Source organism: Hibiscus syriacus, unplaced genomic scaffold (assembly GCF_006381635.1).
Source record: "Hibiscus syriacus cultivar Baekdansim isolate YM2019G1 unplaced genomic scaffold, ASM638163v2 tig00112888_pilon, whole genome shotgun sequence".
Classification (NCBI taxonomy): Eukaryota; Viridiplantae; Streptophyta; class Magnoliopsida; order Malvales; family Malvaceae; genus Hibiscus; species Hibiscus syriacus.
In genome coordinates this window covers 524,534-548,974 of record NW_024063415.1, presented here as the reverse complement: position 1 = coordinate 548,974, position 24,441 = coordinate 524,534, and the positions used below count along the sequence as shown (strand labels likewise).

Below are 24,441 nucleotides of genomic sequence, written 5' to 3'. Positions count from 1 at the left end.
ATATGCAATATGTGATATATGATGTAACACATGTGATATATGTTATATAATACGGATCTATGTGACTACGTGAGAAAGAATATATGTCTATGAGAAGACATAAGAACAAGGTATAATCTATGTGACATATGAATATGAATCATATGAAAAATAATACCCATGTTATGTGTCATGAGATCTAGAGGTATAGTTGGCATGCCAAGAGTCGAGGGTCTACGCGGTCCTTTGGGAAAATTTTACATGGTCCTTCAGGACATATATATAATTATGTGGAACATGTATGTGATACTTTGATATACTTATTTGATCCATTGTATTATGTATATGGTTCTTAAGGAGTGGTCCTTCGGGACATATCAAGACATAGTGGTCCTTCGGGACATTTCTACGCAGTCCTTTGGGACAAATATTCAGTGCCCCTAGTGGGAATTTATACGAGCTGTGGTGACAGCATTTTTGTACAACCTCTATGTACTCACATACCTTAAGTTCTCAAAAGTATATATGGGCTAATAAAGCAATAATATAAATATATTGTATACAATAAGTGTATGTTTGATATGTTATGAAAATGGATTATAACGATTATAGGATGTTATGTGTAATTCTTTGTGAAATAATATGTTTATGGTTTAATTAAGAATGACTAAGAGATATAAATGATAATGACATGAGTTAAGGATGGAAATGATCAGTTAGGTACGTGAATACATTTAATTATATGAAATGTTTTATGGTTTTATTATATGTTTTATATACCTCACTAAGTCTATGACTTAGCGTGTGATTGTTTCACTCGTAGGTTTGGAAAGCGAAAAGAGAAGTAAAGAGGAACAAGACATGTCAGTTCTCCTTACCAAAGATCAGATTAGAAATATAGATCGAATTACATGTATTTTGTTAAATAGAATTTTAGTTGGCATGTAATAAAAAGGATTTTTATTGGATACGCTCTGATTGAATTTTGGAATGTTTTAAATGTATAAATGTAAATATAAATTCATAGAAATGAACGGTTAAATTTTTACGAGTTTTATGTACATTTTACGAAAATCGTTGTAGTAGTACTATAGCAATGCATCGTATTTCACTGTTCATAAATATGTTTTTGCCTCAAAATTTTATAATAAATACAATTCAACAATATATGACTTTATTTTCTTAATATAAGTTCAAATGTTCTGTTATTTTGCAAGAATTAAGGTTTTGAAATGTCAATGTGATATCTCGGACTCGTATCCAGGTCGGATACGGGTTGGGGTGTTACATTTAATGGTATCAGAGCTACGGTTTAGCCGATTATAGGCAAAAAACGAAGTCAAAAGTGTTTTAAAAAGTATACATGCCAACACAAAGTGAAAAAAAAACTGATCTGATAGTGTAAGGAGTGTATTGTCTTGTTAATATACTTAAATTGTTATATTATATTAGATGTATGATTATGAGAGCTTTTAAAGTGAAGCACAAGGCGATAGACCTGAAGGTAATAGCATTCACCTACCCTGACCAGGAAGGGAGAAGAGCGAAAACCTCAGGGAGTGCCTGTACAAGATTAGAGAATGTTTTATGATGTTGAATGATATTATGATGTGTTTTCAATTTTATACTTCTATAATTCATAGAATGAATGTATCGAAAAGAGTTAAGAACACCCGAGTTCAAGGGTGAATTTGAGAAATGTTCCATTGTTATGGACATTTGATTAAATGATAGGAATATAATGTTAGAAGGTTTTCATTTCTCCAAATTGGAGAAGTTAAATTGAGTAGTTTCGTTACTACGTGGGCAAGCTAGAAGTATGGTGGAAAAATGTCACCATGAGAATGTTAAAAGACTCAGTGATGTGGGTATTATTTGTAGAAGAATTCAAGAATAAGTACATGGATGACCAGTTAATAAGACAAATGAAGCTCGAATACATGAGCTTGAAGCAAGGGAATTACACATGTATTTGTATGAGTATAAGTTTAATAAGTTAAATAGATTTATTGTTAAGTTGATTCTGATTAAGAATGATAAGAAGGAATATGTGATTGGTTGTTTAGGGCTTGCGCCTTAAATTAAAAGAGTGTTATTGGTTTTGAAATTATTCTCATTTTAAGAAATGGTTAATCGTTCTAAATCTCTAGAGAGAGCTCATAATGAAAGGATTGGAGAACAAAAATCTCAGATGATTAAGAAAATTAGTGCTTCATAAAGTTAAGAACCATCACAGAAAGATAGAGATTCTGGTTTTCAATTTTAAACCAGATATAAATTAATTGTATTATCCGTTAGAGAATCAAATCAGATGAGAGCCAGACAGACTCAAGCAGTAGGGTCTGATATTGGAAGATTAAACAAGGAGTTAATTGATAATAAGTCAGGGTTAAAGATAACCTTTGTGAATTGGGTTAAAAGCTCTGTTAGAAGTTTATGAAAATTGAAGCAGGAAAAGTATTTTAAAGGGATGAGATGAGTATTAAGATCTGGTAATTGTTGAAACAAGTGGAGGAGATGGATGTTAATTGGAGAATATTAAAAGACCAAGGAATGGTTTAAGAATATGTATATCAGTGATCAGTTATAAGACAAAGGTAAATGGAATGGTTGAATTCGAACCAAATGAATTGAATTATGAACAAGTGAGAATAAAGGTTTGATAAATAAAGGAAATAGAGGATGAATTATTTTGACTGGAATATATATATATATGGATAGTTTGATGAAGGTTTACGTTTTGATTGAAAGAAATAAGTTGAATAATAAAGTAGTGTGATAGTGAATGTATTAAAGTTAAAGGATTTGTATGTTTGACGGAAACTAAGGATTGATCGAAAAGTTAAAAAGGATAAAGAAGGAAAAGTATAAATGATATGAAAGGGATGTAAAAGCATAAGGGAAAATGTAATGAAAGAATTAAAGTAATGAAGTGAAGTTTATGATAGCACGAAAGATTTATTGAAAAGGTGATATGTAAAAAGGAATAGTAGAAGTGTAAATAGTATTGTGTATAAGCAAGAGTGTGGATAGGATAAGGGGTTTGCATTATAGATGGCAAGAGTTAGCAATGGCTAACAAAATTATATGATAGAAATGTATTGGAATTATAAAATGTATTGGAATTATAAGATATTGTTAAGTTATGATAACCAAATATGAAGTGGATCTGGATACAGTTGTATATCTTGATTATGTAATGTGATGTGGTGAAGGAAATAAGGATTTATATGTTTAAGAGAAGATAAAGAGTAATAAAAGAGTTTAAGAATAAGTATATTAGTGAACAGTTTATAAAACAAAGAAAGTTATATCGTTTGATTCTGAAACAGAAGAATAGTACTATGTGTAAGTAAAAATTTGAGTTTAAAAAAAAGTTGAGTAAGATACCATTGTGAAAAATTTCGACGGAAAAAAAAGGTATGTGATCGGGTTGGATACGGTGATCAATTGTGAAAGGTTAAGGATTGTGTTCAGAAAATTGAATGTACAACAGAACAATGTTAAAGAATCTCCACTGTTCTAAAGTGGAAAATTTAGATGAAGTAAATTAGTTTCTATGCGGTTGGGTTAAAGTATGGTAAACAAATGTTATAATGGGAATAATAGAAGATTCATTTATGTGAATACTATTTTGGAAGAGTTTAAAGAAATAAGTACATCGGTGATTATTTTATAAGATAGAAGATGTTGAATGATGAGTGTGAACAAAGAAAAATTTCATGGTGCATGAGAATGATTGTGGATTTGATAAGTTAAGTAAATTATTGTTGAGATAATTATGATTGGAATAAAAGGGTATAATTAATTGATTAGGGTCGGTGCCCTAGATTAAGCAGTTATTATTGACTAGTTGTAAAAGTAAAAGTGATAGAGTTATAAGATTGGAAGAAAAGATAAAGTGAGTTAATCAAGTATGATATGGATATGGATATGATTATGTATTTTAATCATAAAGATATGATGAAGGCAAGGATATGAATATTTATATGTTTTAAAGGGAGCTTTGGGGAAGAAAAATACAAAGTACAAGAAATGATAAAGAATGAGGTTCTGTATAAGTGAAGTTGCTTATCAACGTTATAAAGATGGGATAATGATCAGTAATTAGAGATGAATATAAGTGATAGGAAATGAGTATGTGAACATGAATTAAAAGATATGATCTATGTATAATGAGATTTTGATTTTAAAAGAATAATAGAATAAGGAAATGAAAAGATGAAGTATAAAGGATCAGATATGATAAAGGTTATGTTTCTTGGCCAAGTATATGTAGCCAAAGAAATGAAGAATGATTTATATGTATTAAAGAAGTTTTAGAGGCAATCAAGTAAGGATGGAATAAAAGTTTGGTTATTGTTGCAAGGCAATAAAAAAATTTATGAGGAATTTGATTGAATTATGTTGTTAAATAATGAAAATGAATGTTACTGTCTGCATGATGAGTGACATTATATGAATTTTAGAAAGATCAAAGGAAAATACAGAATCAAAGGAGAGAAAAGATAGAAATGGATGAGGTTACTGTTTATATGATAAGCGACAGTAGATAGAAAAAAATAGTTGAAGAACTAAATGAAGGAAAGATTAAATAAAGGAAACAACATGAGAATATTAGAAGATATGTTCTTATCAATGTGTGCAATGAAAATTCGAGGACTAATTTTCTTAAAAGAATGGGAGATTTGTAACATCCCAAACTACGGGTTAGTGACTAAACTGTAAAATTTCAGAATTTGGTGATTAAGTGGAAAAGTTGAATAGTTTAATGACTTATTTAAAAATAATTCCTGAAGGGTTATTAGTAATTATTAAAAGAATAAGAGGGCAAAATGGTTATTTGACTTTGAAATAAAAAAATGATGATATATATGTATGAGGGGATAAGATGAAGGAGATATTTTCTCCACTTCTCTTCTTCATCTTCTTTCTTCCTCCTCCTCCACGTGAGAGCTCAAGCAAAAGGTAAGATTTCTTCGTTGTTGATTATTAGCTGAAATTTAAGTTGGGTTTTGATCCTTAGATAATAATTAAGCTTAAGGAAAACTTAATTTGTCTTAAATCAAAAGATGAAGAAGTTATGAAAGATTAAAGAAAATGAGGTTTTAAGTGAAATTTTGAATAAGAAGGTTTAAATGAATTTGGAGGATGAATTTGACTTGTCATCTATGAGAATAAGAAGTTAGAAGTGTTAGAATTAAGTTTGGATAACATGGAAAATTTGGTATGATTCTTAACCTTTAGAATTTGGATGAAATATGAGAGATTATGAAGTGTTGGAATGATAGAAATTGATTAAAGTTGTTATAGATGAGTTTAGTAGCATGATAAGGATTTTATAGATAAAATTTTGGGTGAAGTGTTGATGATTTTCGAATGAAATAACCTATTCTGGGCAGGTACATCGATGAACTATGAGTGTGTACCGATGCACTAAGACAAAATTTGAAGGTGCATCGATGCATTAAGGGGTGCATCGATGCATGGGAGTTTTGAAGCTATTTTGTGTACCGATGCACCCATAATGCATCGATACACCCCTAAAGGAAAAATGGAATTTTGGTTCATTAAATTAGCCTAAGTTATAAATACCAAGTTATGAGGTTTAGTCTTTTGATAATTGTTTCAAAAATTATGTTTATGTAGATATTGAGCCTAAACAAGTTCCGGAACAATCAAAGAATTATAATCGAATCAAAGCATGGCTAAGGTGAGTGCAATTTAAATTGTACTTATGGTATTGAACGAACATTGGCTTGCGATGAGCCAGTGATGGAGTTACTATAGTAAGAAGTGACTCTTAAAATGTTATTTGATATGTGATTCTTATGTGTGCATTAGTATATGGAAATGGGTGTATGTTATTATAGGTTACATGTTCTACATGCTTACATGAATATGCAATATGTGATATATGATGTATATATGAACACATGTGATATATGTTATATGATACATATCTATGTGACTACGTGAGAAAGAATATATGTCTATGAGAAGACATAAGAACAAGGTATAAGCTATGTGACATATGAATATGAATCATATGAAAACTAATGCCCATGTTATGTGTCATGAGATCTAGAGGTATAGTTGGCATGCTAAGAGTCGAGGGTCTACGCGGTCCTTTGGGATAATTCTACGTGGTCCTTCGGGACATATATGTAATTCTATGGAACATGTATGTGATACTTCGGTATACTTATTTAGTCCATTGTATTATGTATATGGTTCTTAAGGAGTGGTCTTTCGGGACATATGTGATATGTGGTCCTTTGGGACATATTGGTCATTCGGGACATTTTTTATGCGGTTCTTTGGGACAAATATTCAGTGCCCCTAGTGGGAATTTATACGAGTTGTGGTGACAGCATTTGTGCGCAACCTCAATGTACTCACATACCTTAAGTTCTCAAAAGTATACATGGGCTAATAAAGCAATAATATAAATATATTGTATACAATATGTGTATGTATGATATGTTATGAAAATGGATTACAACGATTATAGGATGTTATGTGTGATTCTTTGTGAAATAATATGTGTATGGTTTAATTAAGAATGACTAAGAGATATAAATGATAATGGAATGAGTTAAGATCAGTTAGGTATACGAATACATTTAATTATATGAAATATTTTATGGTTTTATTATATGTTTTATATACCTCACTAAGTTTATGACTTAGCGTGTGATTGTTTCACAGTAGGTTTGGAAAGCAAAAAGAGAAGTAAAGAGGAACAAGACAGGTCAGTTCTCCTTACCAAAGATCAGATCAGAAATATAGATCGAATTACATGTATTTTGTTAAATAGAATTTTAGTTGGCATGTAATAAAAATGATTTTTATTGGAAACGCTCTGATTGAATTTTGGAATGTTTTAAACGTATAAATGTAAATGCATATAAATGTAAATGCATATAAATGAATGGTTAAATTTTTACGAGTTTTATGTACATTTTACAAAAATCACTATAGCAGTATTCATTAATGTTCACGGTACAGTTCATATCGTACTTTACTGTTCATAAATACGTTTTTGCCTCAAAATTTTATAACAAATACAATTCAACAATATATGAACGTATTTTCTTAATATAAGTTCAAATGTTCTGTTATTTTGCAAGAATAAAGGTTTTGAAATGTCAATGTGACATCTCGGACTCGTATCCGAGTTGGATACGGGTTGGGGTGTTACACCAAGTGTGAGTCAAATTTTGAGAACACATTCTTGTAATCATACTATTCTTTTGTATAGTGGAAGAACCTCCAAATTAGAGAATTATACTCTTGTGCTCTCTTTATTATCCTTAATCTCTAAGTGCATGTCTTAACTTCACGAAGCAAGAAAGATCGTGATTCCCAACATATTTGTTGTTGTTCTTGTTTATTATGAAATAAAAAATCATGTGTTTATTATTGTTCTTGTTTTACATATATAATATATTTAGGGATCATAATGCAGCTCGGTAGAGATTGATTTCTCCACCTTTGTCTTGGGCTATATAGATTTTTTATTACATTCATCGTCTGTGATGCTTAGCTAATGAATTCTCAATTTATATTATCTGATTATTATAAAAATCGTTTCAAAATTCAAATAAGAATTCTAAAATTTAGGATGGGTTTGGGAAGTCACCCTATAGTTAGATTTGGATATAATTATATAATTTTTGTGTGTTTGTAATCTTTAAATATATTTTTTGGTTTTTAAGAGAGATTTGAATTGATTTAATTATATATGTAATTATATTCTTTAATTATTATTTTTATTAGAATCTTATAATAAATATAAGTAATTTTATGCTTGTATACTTTTTATAATATAATTTTTTATATGTAACATTTTTAACTTATTTATTTATTTATGCATGTGTTTTTGTATTATTTATTTGTTTCTACTTATGACATCAATCTATAATTTATTATTATTTCTAAATTAGGGTTTTATAATATAATATACATAACATCTTTTTTTCAACTTTAATAATTTTATTTTGAGTATTTACAGATTTATAAAAATATATTTTAGGTTTTTTTAATAGAAGCCGCTAGTATTATTAAAAAAAATAAAATATCTAAAATTGCAATAAGAGTTTACAACTATAATCGTAAACTAAATACATGAAAAATGTTATTGTAACTAGCCACTATAGATCATATAAAGACCATACATGGAAAATGTTGAAAACCCAAGAGACTAAAATAGATATGAATAAATCTGATTGCATCGGCAAACGAACCATAAAAGGGAATTAAGCTATTGAAAGACCACCGAAAATTGCAGATCAGAGCCATGCGTTGTGAGAAACTATTCACAAACGCAAAATCACGCATCCAAATTCAATCCAAAGGTCCATAGCAGGGAAGATCAACAAGATTCCGAATAAACGCCATCTTGATCAGTCCTGTCGTCGTCAAATCCAACCTTAAGAAAATATAAATAAAAGAACGGATAACGACCGAGAAAAAAATTGAAAAACTTGTCACAAAGGTAGAGATAAACGTGTCACAAAGACAAAGATAAACATGCAACACATACAGAGATAAATGTACAACACATGCATAATTACTTTTATTAAAAAACAGAAGAAAAAAAAAAGAAAAAAGAGAACCGGTGGTCATTAACCAACATCAAAACCGGTATAACTGATGGCTAAAGAAAAATTGATATGATATATAGAAAACGATATAAACTCAAAGGGGAAAAAAAGAAGACAAAGGAGTGAGAGAGCGGCTAAGGAAAAAGATATATAGTTATATATTGTTTAAAGTCTCTCATATTAGTCTACGGTATTATTTAAAAGAATAAATCGACTAAAATATTTTAGTTATTTGATTTTGTACGTTTATTTTTCAAATTGATTTTCATGTTTTTACTATCGTGCAACCGTTACTGAGGCTTTTGCTTCTGTTCAATACATAACGACTGAAGCTAACTTTGGTTGGTTAATCCGATCAGTTCATCGATGGTCGGAATTTTATATTCACCAATAATTGATAATCAAATTTTAAAAAATTCTTAACTATTAATCGATATGATATTTAATCAAATGGTCGATTAATCAAATTAAATTGATTTGATTGATTAATTTAAAAATCGAACAACGAACTCCCATAACGCTTACAAATCTTCATCCAAAGATGTCAAGATACCTCCTCGTAAATCATACCAGGAGGAATTGCCTCATGCTCTAAGGGTGTCAGATGCCTTCGTTAGGCAACATGAACACAGGGTCGACCTTGGGACAGGGGCGCTTATCAGGACCCATAAATTAAAAAAAATAGTATAATATATATATTTTTCTTTTTTGATAATTTTTTTTAAAAAAATGTAAAATAAAATAATGGGGTCCATGAGTTTATTAAAGTGTCAATTATTATCATTGAGTTTTTATATCAATATTATTAAATTGTTAAACTTCTCATACAACTCTAATTTAATATTTCTTTCTAAAAATAAAAAAAAAATCAATTGAATCTTTTTAATTTGGGTCTTTCTGAATTTCCACATCAATTTGCCAAATATATTTCTCGATTTTCTATATCGATCGAAAATTTTATTAACATTACTTTTTTTCTCTTTATAACTCAATGGGAGGAAAAATTAAGTATAATTAGCATGCTTATTTTCTCTTTCATATTTCACAATTCCTGAAAATTACTACTCATGTTTCAATTTCTCACAAACACGAAGTCACAATTGTTTATCATCAATTGTGTTGTTTGAATTATATTGAAGATTGTTCTTAAAATTTTAGGTAGATCATGTTTTCAAATTCTTTCTTTTAATTTTTATATATTTCCAAATTCTAGATAATATCGTTCTTTTATTTTCAAATGATATGTTTTGATAAAAATATGTTGGAAAATATTGATGTTGACACTATCATCAATGATTTTACATCAAGAAATACTCGAAGGTAATGTTTTTTATATGTATTTATATGCTTAAATATATTTTATATATTTTTGATATTGTAATGAATTACTATTTGTCTAATTTAATAAAAAAATATAATAGAAATTTTATATTACACATTTATTAAATTTCTTTTTAAATTAGAGGCTCATTTTTCATTTTCGCCCCTAATCAAAAAAAAAAATTAAGACCGACCCTGCATGAACAAACCTACTCCCCCAATTGCTCATACACGATAAAGATGCCTCCACCTATCAGCCAAATTTCTTTGGGAGTGTCGAGTTGCTTTTTCTGTCGATTAGGAATATTAAAATAAAATTCACCTCTCCTTTTTGTCACTCTAAAAACCGGCCAAAATAGTTAAGATACATTCGTTATAGTAATAAGAATTATTTCATTACAGTGTATAAGAATTTAAGGACAAAATAACACAAAAGGAAAGAAAATAAATAAAAAAAGAAAAATAACAAATAATATAATATAATATAATATAATGTAATGTAATGTAATGTAATGTAATGTAATGTAATATAATATAATATAATATAATATAATATAATATAATATAATATAATATAATATAATATAATATAATATAATATAATATAATATAATATAATATAATATAATATAATATAATATAATATAATATAATATAATATAATTCAAAAACTATATAATATATATATTTTCAAAATGTTTTCAAAAATTATATATAAAATGTTTTAAAAAACTATATATTATATATATTTTTAAAATATTTTTCAAAAACTATATATTATATAAATTTTCAAATTGTTTTCAAAAACTATATTATATATATATATATTCAAAATATTTTCAGAAACTATATATTATATATATTTTTTAAAAAATTATATATATATTATATATTAAATAGAATTTCAGACAAAAATGATTGACTACAATTACCATCTCACATGAGGTAGAGACGCATTCCTCCCCAAAAAGAAAAAAGAGTTAAGTTACCTACGCAGGTATAATATTGGGAAGTAGTAGGCGTATAATTCTTGGAATTTTCAAAGAATACGAGATGCTTATTTTTAGTTAAAAGAAAATTTCACGTGGTTTCTATACATGTCTTTACCACTGCAAAGGGGATAAAAGTCCTCCTGCTTGCGGCAAAGAAGTCTCCGCCCAATATTCAAACTCCGGTTACGACAAAAAAGTCAATTCCCAAAATCCTTTGCACCTTTTGGAGATGAACCTCTACTTATGGAAATAAGTCTCCTCTTGGAAGTTTTCTAATCTTTAATTAAAAACAAAAAACCCCATATTTATAGCTTTAAATTTTGTTTCTCCTTCCGTGGCATTGGCAATATACTGCAAAAGTCTTCAAATCCAAACTCACTACCCACTCAATTACTCAAATTCAAAATTTTTGAAAAAGAAAATCATAATACTTCCTTTAACTATTTAGATCTGTTGATGAAACTCGAAAATCCTTTACAGTTTTTTTGGTAACAAGATAAAGAGAAGAACTTGGTAAAGAACGAGATTTCTGCTTCGAGCCTGCTTATCAGCTTGGATGAACGAAAGGAGGTCAGCAGGTGGGTTGTTCAAAACAGCAACACCCACAGGCAATGTATAGCTTTTACAAGCAAGTGCATCAGCCGTGGTATTAGCTTCTTGACGAATAAAAGTGAGATTGACAGTCTAACAACGTTTTAGAAGGCTACACATTCTCCGGATTAGTGTTGATTCGTTCCCATGGTTGTGGGATGAAAGTATACTTATAGCTTCAGCACTGTCCATTTCGGCAATGATAGACCTTGCCCCAATATCCCAGGCTAGGCGTAAACCGACAAAGAAGTTCGAAGATTGTTGTCAAGGTGTCTACTTGCTACTACCTCCCATTTAAGTTGAGAGGGGGAGATTTGTTGGATCCCTCCTTAATTGGAGAGGTTCTACAAAATTCTAGAGCTTTCTATAGAAGTATATAATTTTCTAGAACATTTCGGAGAACTCTAAAGAAATATAGAATTCTCTAGAAGCTTCTGGAAGAGCGTAGAATCCTCTCGAATATTTTGGAGATGTGCATAACCTTATGGAAGAGTATGAAAGAATATAGAAGGGAGTAAAAGAGTGTAAAGCTTCTTAGAGTGTGTGGAGCATTCTAGAAAATTAATCTCCACCCTTGGATGTAAGTAATCTCCACCATTTATTGTGGAAGTGGAGTAGTATAAATAGGGGTGAGAAACTTCATTCCTAACTATCCAAAAAAATCCAAAAATACTGAGAGAGTCCACTTCTTAGAGTGAGAAACTAGAGAGTTAGAAAGCCTCTTTGAGAGAGAAGAGATATAGCTTGGGAAGTCTTTATCATCAAGCTTGATTGAATCAAGTGTGAGTTAAATTTTGTGAACACATCCTTGTAATCCTACTATTCTTTTGTATAGTAGAAAAACCACCAAAATTTGAGAATTATACTCTTGTGCTCTCTTTACTATCCTTAATCTCTAAGGGGGTGTTTGGTTTAAGGATTGTGGGATTCCCATGGGTTGGGAATCCCACATTCCCATGTTTGGTTGATCGAGAATCTCATTCCCGGTAATGTTTTATTACCAATAGTAGATTTTTTGGGGTATATAACTGGGAATGCTATTACCTTCCTTCTCTTAGGTATTGTAACATTACCGATGTTTTGGACTAAAATGCCCTTAAATTTTTATTTTTTTCAAAAATATCCTTCTTCTGTCATTGAATAATAAAAATTCTACGAAAGTTAAATTACAAATTTATCCTTAAATTATTTTAGATTTACAAAAAAAAACTATAATTAAAATTTTATATGAAGTTCAAGGGTTAAAAATTTTTTTTACCCTTTCATTAAATATTTTTTATATTTTTTATTTTGTAAAAAAAATTATATAAATATTATGAATTTAATTTTTTAAAGAAAATATATAAATATTTTACAATTTGTAATATTATACAAATATATAATAAGGACAATTTGGTCAAATATACATTCTAATAATCTTTTATTCCATTAATCAAACATGGTAATCTTACATTCCTGCTAAACCAACCATACACAAAATACAACATTCCCAGTAATCCTATTCCCTGGTAATCTTTTATTCCCACTGGTAATCTTACATTCCGTGAACCAAACGTATCCTAAGTGTATGTCTTAACTTCATGAAGCGGGAAAGACCGTGATTCCCAACATATTTATTATTGTTCTTGTTTATTATGAAATAAAAAATTATGTGTTTATTATTGTTCTTGTTTTGTATATCCAATATATTTAGGGATCACAATGCATTTCTGTAGATATTGATTTCTCCACCTTTGTCTTGGGCTCAATAGATTTTTGTTACATTCATCGCCTGTGATGCTTAGCTAATGAATTCTCTATTTAACTGTGTATAAAAATATATTTATAATATAATTTTAATAAATTTTATCAGATTATTATAAAAATCGTTTCAAATTTTAAATAAGAATTCTAAAATTTAGGATGGGTTTGGGAAGTCACCCTATAGTAGATTTGGATATAATTATATAATTTTTGTGTGTTTGTAATCTTTAAATATTTTTTTTTGTTTTTAAGAGAGATTTAAATTGATGTAATTACATATGTAATTATATTCTTTAATTATTATTTTTATTAGAGTCTTATAATAAATATAAGTAATTTTATGTTTGTATACTTTTTATAATATCATTTTTATATTTAACATTTTTAACTTATTTATCTATTTATATATGCATGTGTTTTTGTATTATTTATTCGTTTCTACTTATGACTTCAATCTATAATTTATTATTATTTCTATAATTAGGGTTTTATAATATTATATACATAACATCTTTTTTCAATTTTAATAATTTTATGTTGAGTATTTACATATTTATAAAAATATATTTTATGTTTTTTTAATAGAAGCCGTTAGTATTATTAAAAAAATAAAAATATCTGAAATTACAATAAGAGTTTACAACTATTATCGTAAACTAAATACATAATTTGGACTTTTCCTATAACATTGAAACTAGCCACTACCATACATGGAAAATGTTAAAAACCCGAACAATAGACTAAAATAGATACGAATAAATATGATTGTATCAGAAAACGAACCATAAAAGGGAATTAAATTATTGAAAGACCATCGAGAACTAAAGATCAGAGCCGAGCGTCGTGAGAAACTATCCACAAACGCAAAATCACATATCCAAATTCAATCCAAAAGTCCATAACAGGGAAGATCAACAAGATTCCGAATAAGCGTCATCTTGATCAATCATTTCGTCGTCAAATCTAACCCTGAGAAAAATATAAATAAAAGAACGGACAAACAATTGAGAAAAAATTAAAAAACGTGCCACAAAGACAAAGATAAACCTACAACATATGCAGAGATAAATGTGCAACACATGCAGAATTACTTTTATTAAAAAACAGAAGAAAAAAGAAAAAAAAGAACTAGTGGACGCCTACTAACATCAAAGCCGGTGCCGCTGACGGCTAAAGAAAATTGATTTAATTGATTAATTTGAAAATCGAATAACGAGCCCCATAACGCTTTGAAATCTTCATTCAAAGATGTCAAGATACCTCCTCATAAATCATACCAGGAGGAATTGCCCCATGCTCTAGCTGTTACAGCTTTGTAAGTTCTCTTAAGGGTGTCTGATGGCTTCGCTAGGCAACATGAACACATGGTCAGCCCTGGGCCAGAACAGGAGGGTGCCTGTCCAGGACCCATAAATTAAAAAAATAGTATAATATTTTTTTAAAAAACTGTAAAATAAAATAATGGGGTCCATGAGTTTATTAAAGTGTCAATTATTATCATTGAGTTTTTATATCAATATTATTAAATTGTTCAACTTCTCATACAACTCTAATTTAATATTTTTCTCAAAAAAAATTCAATTGAATCTTTTTAATTTGGGTCTTTCTGAATTTCCACCATCAATTCGCCAAATATGTTTCCCGATTTTCTATATCGATCGAAAATTTTATTAACATTACTTTTTTCTCTTCAGAACTCAATGGGAGGAAAAATTAAATATGATTAGCATGTTTCTTTTCTCTTCCATATTTCACAATTCTTGAAAATTGCTACTCATGTTTCAATTTCTCACAAACACGAAGTCATAATTGTTTATCATCAATTGTGTTGCTTGAATCATATTGAAGATTGTTCTTAAAATTTTAGGTAGATCATGTTTTCAAATTCTTTCTTTTAATTTTTATATATTTCCAAATTCTAGATAATATCGTTCTTTTACTTTCAAATGATATGTTATGTTTTGATAAAAATATGTTAGAAAACATTGATGATGACACTATCATCAATGATTTTACATCAAGAAATGCTTGAAGGTAATGTTTTTTTTATAAGTATTTATATGCATAAATATATTTTTTATATTTTTGATATTGTAATGAATTACTATTTATTTAATTTAATAAAAAATTCTAATGAAAATTTTATATTACACATTTATTAAATTTCTTTTTAAATTAGAGGCTCATTTTTCATTTTCATCCCGAACCAAAAAAAAATAGTCAGGACCAGCAACATACCTACTTTTATTAAGAGTATCGATATGCCTTTATCCCAATAAGGGGGGAGAAATGTCCTCCCCCCAATTACTCATACACGATAAAGATGCCTCCACACCTATCAGCCAAATTTCTTTGGGAGTGTCGAGTTGCTTTTTCTGTCGATTAGGAATATTAAAAAAAAATTCACCTCCCTTTTGCCACTTTAAAAACCGGCCAAAATAGTTAAGATACATTCGTTGTTGTAATAAGAATTATTTCATTACCATCTCACATGATGTAGAGACGCATTCCTCCCCAAAAAGAAAAAAGAGTTAAGTTACCTACGCAGGTATAATATTGGGAAGTAGTAGGCGTATAATTCTTGGAATTTTTAAAGAATACGAGATGCTTATTTTTAGTTAAAAGAAAATTTCACGTGGTTGCTATACATGTAACGATGTCTTTACCACTTCCTTTAACTATTTAGATCAGTTGATAAAACTCAAAAATCCTTTACATGTTTTTTGGTTATAGCAAGATAAAGAGAAGAACTTGGTAAAGAACGAGATTCCTGCTTCGAGCCTGCTTATCAGCTTGGATGAACGAAAGGAGGTCAGCAGGTGGGTTGTTCAAAATAGCAATACCCACAATCTATAGCTTTTACAAGCAAGTGCATCAGCCGTGGTATTAGCTTCTCGACGAATACAAGTGAGATTGACAGTCCAACAACGTTTAAGAAGGCTATAAATTCTCCGGATTAGTGATTATTCGTTCCAATGGTTGTGGGATGAAAGTATACTTATAGCTTCAGCACTGTCCATTTCGGCAATGATAGACCTTGCCCCAATATCCCAGGCTAGGCGTAAACCGTCCAGGAGGGCCCACAGCTCGACGTGAAGAACCGAACAACGTCCGATATTACGTCCATACCCCACAATCCGATCTCCTTTATGATTTCGAATTAAGCCTCCTCTAGTCGTATCCTTCGAGATAGGATTCATCGCCCCATCCGTGTTGAGCTTGATCATACCCACGTTAGGTGGGTTCCATCTTTGGTTCATAGTGCTTCGGGTAGCAGTGGAGGAATGGGAGAGTTTCCTGTTGGAGATCGAATGAGCCCACTCCTGCGTTGCTTGTATAGTAACCAAAGGCGAGCAGCTAACACCATTGAAGATGAGGTTGCACCGATTCTTCCAGAGTCTCCACATCACAATTCCAAAGAGGTTGTTCCAGCGGTAGCCATTTCCAATGGTCCCTACAAGATTTTTATGGTTAGTGTTTAACCAATCAAGAAGGGAGAAGGAAAAGAAACTCCCTGCATCATGAGATGGAAGGATCTGAAGCCAGGTGATCTTGGCATCTGGGCAATCACAGACTACGTGGAGGATATTCTCGACACTCTCTCCGCAAGATGGGCAACTCGGGTCAGAGGTTAAGCCTCGTCTCGCTCTCTCCATGTTGGTGAGCAGCCTATTTCTCAAGGTTAGCCAGATGAAATTATGAATCCGTTGTGGGCCATCAAAGTTCCACGCAATAGTCCAAATATTGTCTTTCGCTTCCCAACTAACATGACGCAGTTCACGATAAGATGACTTAATTATGTAGGTTCTCGAGTCCTCCCAAAGCCAAATCGGAAGATCTGCACCGTCATCCCTATAAGGCGGGGGAACAACAGTGATTTTCCGAGCAATGTCTTCATCAACAAAGCTATTAATATTCTCCAAGTCCCAATTACCATCATTTCTAATGAAATCGCTAACAGTATCCTCGGGGTTGCTTTGAACATTGTTACACATCCGACTCACGATCGAACGTGTACTTTATCTAGTGAAGCTAAAAGGGTAAGGCTTCAGCAATTCCTAAAAAATCTCCAACTGTCCCTCACGTTTCCAGGAAACAATCTAACCTTGGAGTCAAACTTGAAAAGCCACATGCATTAATTAAAAATCCCATGCAAGGATCATGTACTTTATCTAGTGAAGCTTCTTCCTCTAAACTGTCACGCACAAAATCAGGTGAGAATCTTGACCTTAACAAACATCACGCTATGCAGTTATCGGATGGAGATAATCCCCCGTATCCCAATTGAAGCTTTAGTTCCTTCTGTAACTAGAAATGGCCCCGAGGCCATGATGGAATAATTGGCTTCTCTTCCTTTTTTCTTCTCCATTTTTTATTCATGTATTTTAACATTTTTATATGGAACGCTCAAGGCTTTGGTCACCGTAACTTCAACCGTGTTGCTCGCCAATACCTACGTGATCATTCTCCGGATGTTGTGGGTTTTGTTGAAACCCGTATAAGCAATCACAATGCTGATAGAGTTATTGCTCAACTCAAGTTTTCGAATTCTTTCAGAGTTGAAGCTGATGGTTTGTCCGGCGGTATTTGGATCTGTTGGTATGATCATATTCATGTTGATGTTCTCTTCAGTCATTTTCAATTCGTTCATTGTCGGGTCCACTGTCTGTCCAAAAATAATTCTGCCCTTGCTACTTTCGTCTACGCAAGCCCAAATCCCACAAAGAGAAAGGCTCTCTGGTCGTATCTTCACTTCCTCTCCAATTATATTATTGAGCCTTGAGTTTTTCTTGGCGATTTCAATGTTGCATTGTCTCCTAGTGATCGAAAAGGTTGCATAAACACTCACTCCTCAGATCAAGATTTCATCAATGTTGTTTTTGAATCGGGTCTCCATGATCTTGGGTACCAAGGGCCTGACTTCACTTGGTATAGAAGGCATTGTGCAGTCCATCTTGATCGTTGCTTATGTAATGAACAATGGCTTGAAGCTTATCCTGACACGTTTGCTTACCATCTTCTTCGGATGAAGTCTGATCATCGACCTCTCTTATTATCTATTGGTCATCACCCTAATAAGTCACAGCAACACCATTTTTGCTACTTTGCTGGTTGGACCCTCCATAAAGATTTTCATAAATTTGTTCTAGATAATTGCGACTCTTCCCTCCCAATAACTGGTACTATTTCTAAGTTCAGTGCTGTTACTGCTGCTGCTTGGAATTGCTCTATTTTTGGTCAACTTTCTCATCGTAAACGTAATGTTATGTCTCATCTTTGGGGTATTCAACATTTTTAGATAAAAAACGAGGCTCTTACCTCTCTCGTCTTGAGACTTAACTTCAACCTGAACTGGAATTAATTCTCGATCAAGAAGAGATTTTATGGAAGCAAAAATCTCGTACGGATTGGATTAACTTCGGTGATAGGAACACAACTTATTTTCACACAAAAAAAAAAGCGATAATAGGAGGATTAATCAGATTTATTCTCTTCAAATTACTACCAGAGATTGGTGTTCAGACCCTACTGTTCTTCGGCAAGAAGCTAACATCTATTTTCAGAAGCTTTTTTCTCTTGATGGTGATGTTAATGGCAGTTTCCCCATTTCTGGTTTTTTCCAGCTATGCTTCATGAAGGCATGCAACATCTTGACAATTTGCTTAATCCCATGGAAATAAAAGAAGACTTATTTAATATGGCTCCATTTAAATCCCCGAGAGTGGATGGTTTACACGCTGATTTCTACCAAAAGTATTGAGACATTGTTGGTGCTTCGATTTGTTCTATGATTCAAAATATTTTCTCAGGAAGTGATATTGATCCTTTATTGAACAAAACAATCCTAGATCTCATCCCCAAAGTTCCAAGTCCTTCTAGTTTCAAAGACTTTCGACCCATCAGTCTTTGTACGGTCTTATACAAGCTTATTACTAAGATCCTTGTGTGACGTCTCCAGCACGTTATGCCTCGTCTTGTTGCTCCTAAGCAATCAAACTTTATTCATGGTAGAAGCATCTCGGAGAATATTATTATCAATCAAGAGGTCATCCATTCTATGAAATCTAAGAAAGATAAAGATGGTTGGATGGCGATTAAGGTGGACTTGGAAAAAGCATTTGATCGCCTGTGCTAGGACCTCATAGCTGATACACTTTATGAAGCTGGATTCCCCCCAACTATTACTCGTCTTATTTTGCATTGTATTTCCTCATCTTCCATGCAGATTCAGTTTAATGGAGTCTTAGTAAGGAATTTAAACCCCATTGTGGAGTTTGGTAAGGTGATCCAATCTCTCCTTATCTTTTTGTTCTTATCGATGGAAAGGCTTGGACACCATATCAAGCTTGCTTCCGAGGATGGTGCCTGGAAACCGTTTAATTTGGTACGAGGGGGTCTTCCTATCAGTCATCTTTTCTTTGCAGATGACTTAATTTTGTATGATAAGGCAACTGTTTAACAAGCTACCTTAATTGATAATATCCTTGCTGAGTTTGGCCACTATTCTGGTCACAAAGTCAACAAGCTTAAATCTCATGTGTATTTCTCGCCCAATATGAGCATTGAGACTGCAAACATAGTTTGTTCTCGCCTTGGCATTAAGCAAGTCTCTAACTTTAGTTTAGGGTTTAGGGTTTAGGACGAGTTTTATAACTTTATTATTAATAAAATTAAAAAGAAACTCCAGGGGTGGTCGGCACGGTTCTTCTCTTTTACTGGACGGATTACTCTAGCTAACTCTGTTCTTATGGCCATCTGCACTTATTTCATGCAGACTAGTCGCTTCCCTTCTCGAGTCTGTCATGACATTGAAAAATTGGTTAGATAATTTAATTGGGATTCTACTAATCAAACTCGAGGCATTCCTCTTGTTAATTGGGCTACCTTTTCTCAACCTAGAAATAATAGAGATCTCGGCTTTCGAAAGTTGCAGCAGCACAATTCTGCTTTCCTTTTGCTTCGGATACGGAGAGCTACTATATAAAGTTTCGTCGGCAAAAATACTAGGTGCTCTCTACTTGCCCCTCTTCCATCTTCCGGCCGAATTGCTCTCATCTATGGAAAGCCTTATCAAAAGTCTGGTCTAGCTTCTATGATTTCATCTCTTAGTCTGCAGGCGATGGCTCTATTATCATATTCTGGCACGATACTTGGCTGCCGAAACTTGGTCAGTCTCTCTGATTGGAAAAAAGAGGATACTACCATCGACGATAACCTTTTGGTTTGTGATCTCGTTTTGTCGAACAGTAGTTGGAATTGGGATTTACTTCGACAGTTTCTTCACCCCTCTACGCTTCAACATTTTTTGAATGTTCAGCCTCCCAACCCCAATGTCGGTTATGATCGTTGTATTTGGTCTCATGGAAAGCATGGTAATTTCTCTGTGAAATCTGCTTATAATCTCTTTTCCAAAGATTCTTGGGATATCAAAGATGTTAAATCGTCCAAGCTTTGGCGTCTGCCTATCCCGGAGCGCATTAAGCATTTTCTTTGGCTCTCCTATAAAGACCACTTACTCACAAACCTTAATCGCTGCTCAAGGAATCTCACCAATGATCCACTCTGTCAAATCTGTGGCTCTACTGATGAATCTACTATGCACATTCTGCGTGATTGCAGTAACACTGATGCTCTATGGCAGTCGGTTATTCCCCGGCAACACCTCTCGAATTTCTTTACTCTTGATGCTAATGACTGGTTTCTGATGAATCTTGAGTCTAATAGGTTATTTGCTGGCACAAATATTCCCTGGAAAATTATTTTCTCTTCTATAACTTGGTAGATCTGGAAGCGAAGGAACTCCATCATCTTTGCTGGCGTGAACCTCTCCAATGACCAATTAATCTGTCCAAGTAAGAATTGGTCTCAATATTTCATTACAGCAACGCCTTCTTTTTCAATCGGTGCTGACTTTTCCTGTCCTGAGCTAGTCCAATGGCGACCTGCACCTGGTGGTTGATGCACCCTCAACACTGACGGTGCGGTTTATAATATTTCTTCTCTTGGTTCGGTAGGTGGTCTCAATCAAAATAATGATGGAGATTGGATTGTTGGGTTCAATAAACCGGTCGGGATTTCGTCTCCTTTGCAAGTTGAACTATGGGGTATTTTTGAAGGGCTTCAACTAGCGTGATCCCATGGAATTGAGAATCTTCAATGCCAAACGGACTGTGCGGAAGCTTTTAATCTAGTGTCTTCACCAACGACTAACATTAACCCCATATCATTTGTTCGCTTTATTGCAAGCCTCATTTCTAAACTATAGATGCTTGACTTTCTTCTCATTCGTCGTGAAGCTAATGTTGCTACTGATTCCCTTGCCAAATCCACTATTAATATTGATGGTCAATCATGCATATATTTGGAAGCCCCCATGAGATCATCCCTCATCTCACTTGTAACCTTCATGGTCCTGCTTTTGTTTTTAGTTAATATTCTACTGTAGTGGTCTTCATTCTTATTAAAAAAAAGAGAGTATTTGAATGAGTCGTGGAGTAATAAATAGTTGGTTATTCTTTTTTTAAGATTTAAATTTTATTTTTTAAAAATTGAGTAAATTTTATAAAATCCACTTGCTTAACCCAAACTTCGTACAAAGTAAATGATAACTTATTTCATACCAGCTAGAATTATAATTTTAAAAACAAAAATGATATATAATTTTAACAATTGTAAAGATTGTCATTCGTTTTGTTGGTTCATAAGTGCATTATAACGGCATCTGCTCATCAAAGAACCCGAGTACTATATCTCATAATGAAAGCAACAAATCTTTGGGAAAGTTATTTTAGAAAATATAATAATGGTAAAACACCAAGAGTTAATGGTTTTAAACAAAACTGTATCTAAATGCCAAAAGAAATAAAGATCAGTATCCTTCAGAACAAACCAAAAATGCTTCATCCACTGAATTAACCATCTCCCCCCGAGTCTAATTCATTCTCCGAATTAGCTCATTGATGTAATTCTCACGGTTTCCTGCATCTCCTCCTTCGACATAGTGGTTTCTCTTCTTCTTCAGACCACCTAACGGTGCCTTGAGCTGAAAGGGCCAAAGGAAATTGTTGGCCTCCTTAAAATTAGGTCCTACAGTCATGATCTCATGGATGAGATCTTCAACACAGATGATGCCGAACTTGCCAAGGGCCTGTCAACAGTATAGATTAGTAAATGTTCAGGACTTTAAAATTTGGTAAATGCAATAAGATACAGACCTGCTCCACGATTGAGTTGTCCGTCAACGCAATTCTCTGTTTGTTCAACTTCCCGTAACCTCTTTTGTAAATCAATTCCCTCACACTCTTGAGATTAGGGTATCTAAAATCATACATCATGAGAAATAAGATATCAAAAGCGTATAACATGGCTAAAAAGAGATAGCAGGTAGTAGGAAGACAGAAAAAATACCCATAAGTCACATATGGCTCAACAAGGTGAAGCATGTTCATTGTTGCCTTGTTCACTTTAAGAAAAACACCATTGAAAATCTGCAAATGATATGAACAAACAAAACAATTTAGAATCAGATTTGATTCATTTATTGAAAGAAACATTATATAGTTTCCTATACATAAAACAACCATCAGTTTGTGGCGATGTTAGAAAGAAAAACCCAGAGTTACAATGACAAAGTGAGCATCGTATGGAACTAGTTAATTTAACAAAAAGCTAGTACTCAATTTCGAGTTACACTAACCAAATGGCAAACTCCAGAGTTCCAACAACTTCAAACTATATATAAACAATCTGGTACAACTTAATTTTAGACAAAATCTAAAAAAAACGCTAAGAAGTCACCAACATTAAAGCGTCAAAGAGAAAGGCTATTTCAACTAGATATCTGTCTCCATCAAAGGAAGATTCACTACACACATACACACAATTCAGGCAAGGAAAAAGTGGGGTATTAGTTCTCACAATCTGTATCGACTTAGTACCAGAAAAAAATTGGTAAACTACCTGTCTCAAACGCAAGAGCTGCAAGATCTTTCTCGTCCTAGGGTGCATGGCATTGATACTGAAACCAAAAAATTCACAGCTCGATACAGTTCATAATTTAGATCCATATATAAATGTACTGTAAAAATAATCACATACCCACGGATTCGGATGATGAACAAGAGTTTAGCTTCTGGATCTACATAGAATCCTCCTTTCAACTTTGCCTCCCGCTTCAATTGAATCAGCTCTTTTTCCTGTCGATTATAGACCATAAATATTATGGCTCTGAAGCTTTAAAGATTGCAAAAAAAAAAAAAAAAAAAGAAAGAAAAAAAAACAGATTTTTTTTTTACCTGAGCCTCATACTCCTTCGCATATTGCTTAGCTCTAGTGAAAATCAGCTTGCGGTTCTCGACTTTTTTCTTCTTTGCAACTTCAATCTCCTGCTTTTTGACAAGCTTCCATTCTTCATTCCTCTTCTGCTTCTTCAAAAGTGACTCCGGAACCACAGCCTTAACCTCCTCACCCATTTCTAGTCCACATTATTATCAAATCCAAATCAATCAGAAAAACTAGAACATATTTCAAATATCTATCAGTTCAAAAAGGAAAACGAAGTCTACCAGACAAACAAAAAATAGAAAAACTGAAATGTGTTATCTAAATCAATTCATAAAAATTCAAACAAAAAATACAGATTACTGCAAAGAAATTGTTGTTCTTTTATTACAGTTCTTAAAGGTTTGCCAGAAAGCGCAGCAGATGGTTACGTGAACAGTGGACGGTATCGGATGCGGCAGAAAAAAAGGATTGCGGAACTTCTACAGTCTAATTATAATGATTGATTGATTTCGGGTCTCTAGGGTTTTTAGGAGAATGGAATTGGGCTTTTGTTAGTTTGAACAAAAATGGATTGTTACTATGATACAACCCAAAATGCCCTTTTTATAGCCCAATCCTTTTGAACAAACCTTAAATCAAAGAAATATATATATATTATATATATATATTGTTTTTCCTTAAATTTTGTTTAATTTACCACCCTAGATTTTAATTTATCAAAAATCATATTTAAAAACGAATTAAAAAATTGAATAATTGGTATTCTATTTATTAATGCCTTCTAATTATAATTTATTTTAGATTTTAGGTTTTACAATATATTTTTAAGGGTATATAAAGCCTTGATTTAAAAAAAAACAACTAAATCATTTATGAATTTAATTGTGTTTTCAAACTTGAAAATTATATTAAGTAAATGTTTT

The 24,441-nt window shown here is 32.0% G+C and overlaps 1 protein-coding gene and 1 pseudogene across 1 annotated transcript; one reads left to right on the top strand and one right to left on the bottom strand.

Moving 5' to 3' along the window:
• Positions 1-16,090, top strand: part of LOC120184384 — a 31,115-nt pseudogene extending 15,025 nt beyond the window's left edge.
• Positions 16,091-21,992: 5,902 nt separating this feature from the next.
• On the bottom strand, positions 21,993-23,983 carry LOC120184367 (60S ribosomal protein L7-2-like). The gene is made up of 7 exons (XM_039188856.1): positions 23,907-23,983; positions 23,530-23,708; positions 23,333-23,430; positions 23,195-23,252; positions 22,643-22,722; positions 22,450-22,552; positions 21,993-22,382 (listed from the first exon to the last, which is right to left on the bottom strand). The coding sequence occupies exons 2-7, from the start codon at positions 23,704-23,706 to the stop codon at positions 22,167-22,169; spliced, it is 732 nt and encodes a 243-aa protein (XP_039044787.1). The 5' UTR covers positions 23,707-23,708; positions 23,907-23,983; the 3' UTR covers positions 21,993-22,166.
• Between the last annotated feature and the right edge of the window lie 458 nt (positions 23,984-24,441).

Coding starts and splice junctions, on each gene's coding strand:
- LOC120184367 (XM_039188856.1), bottom strand. CDS start 23,706: ATGGGTGAGGAGGTTAAGGCTGTGGTTCCGGAGTCACTTTTGAAGAAG. Junction 23,253..23,332: donor TTCATCATCCGAATCCGTGG/GTATGTGATTAT, acceptor TTTTGGTTTCAG/TATCAATGCCATGCACCCTA. Junction 22,553..22,642: donor GAGCCATATGTGACTTATGG/GTATTTTTTCTG, acceptor GTATGATTTTAG/ATACCCTAATCTCAAGAGTG.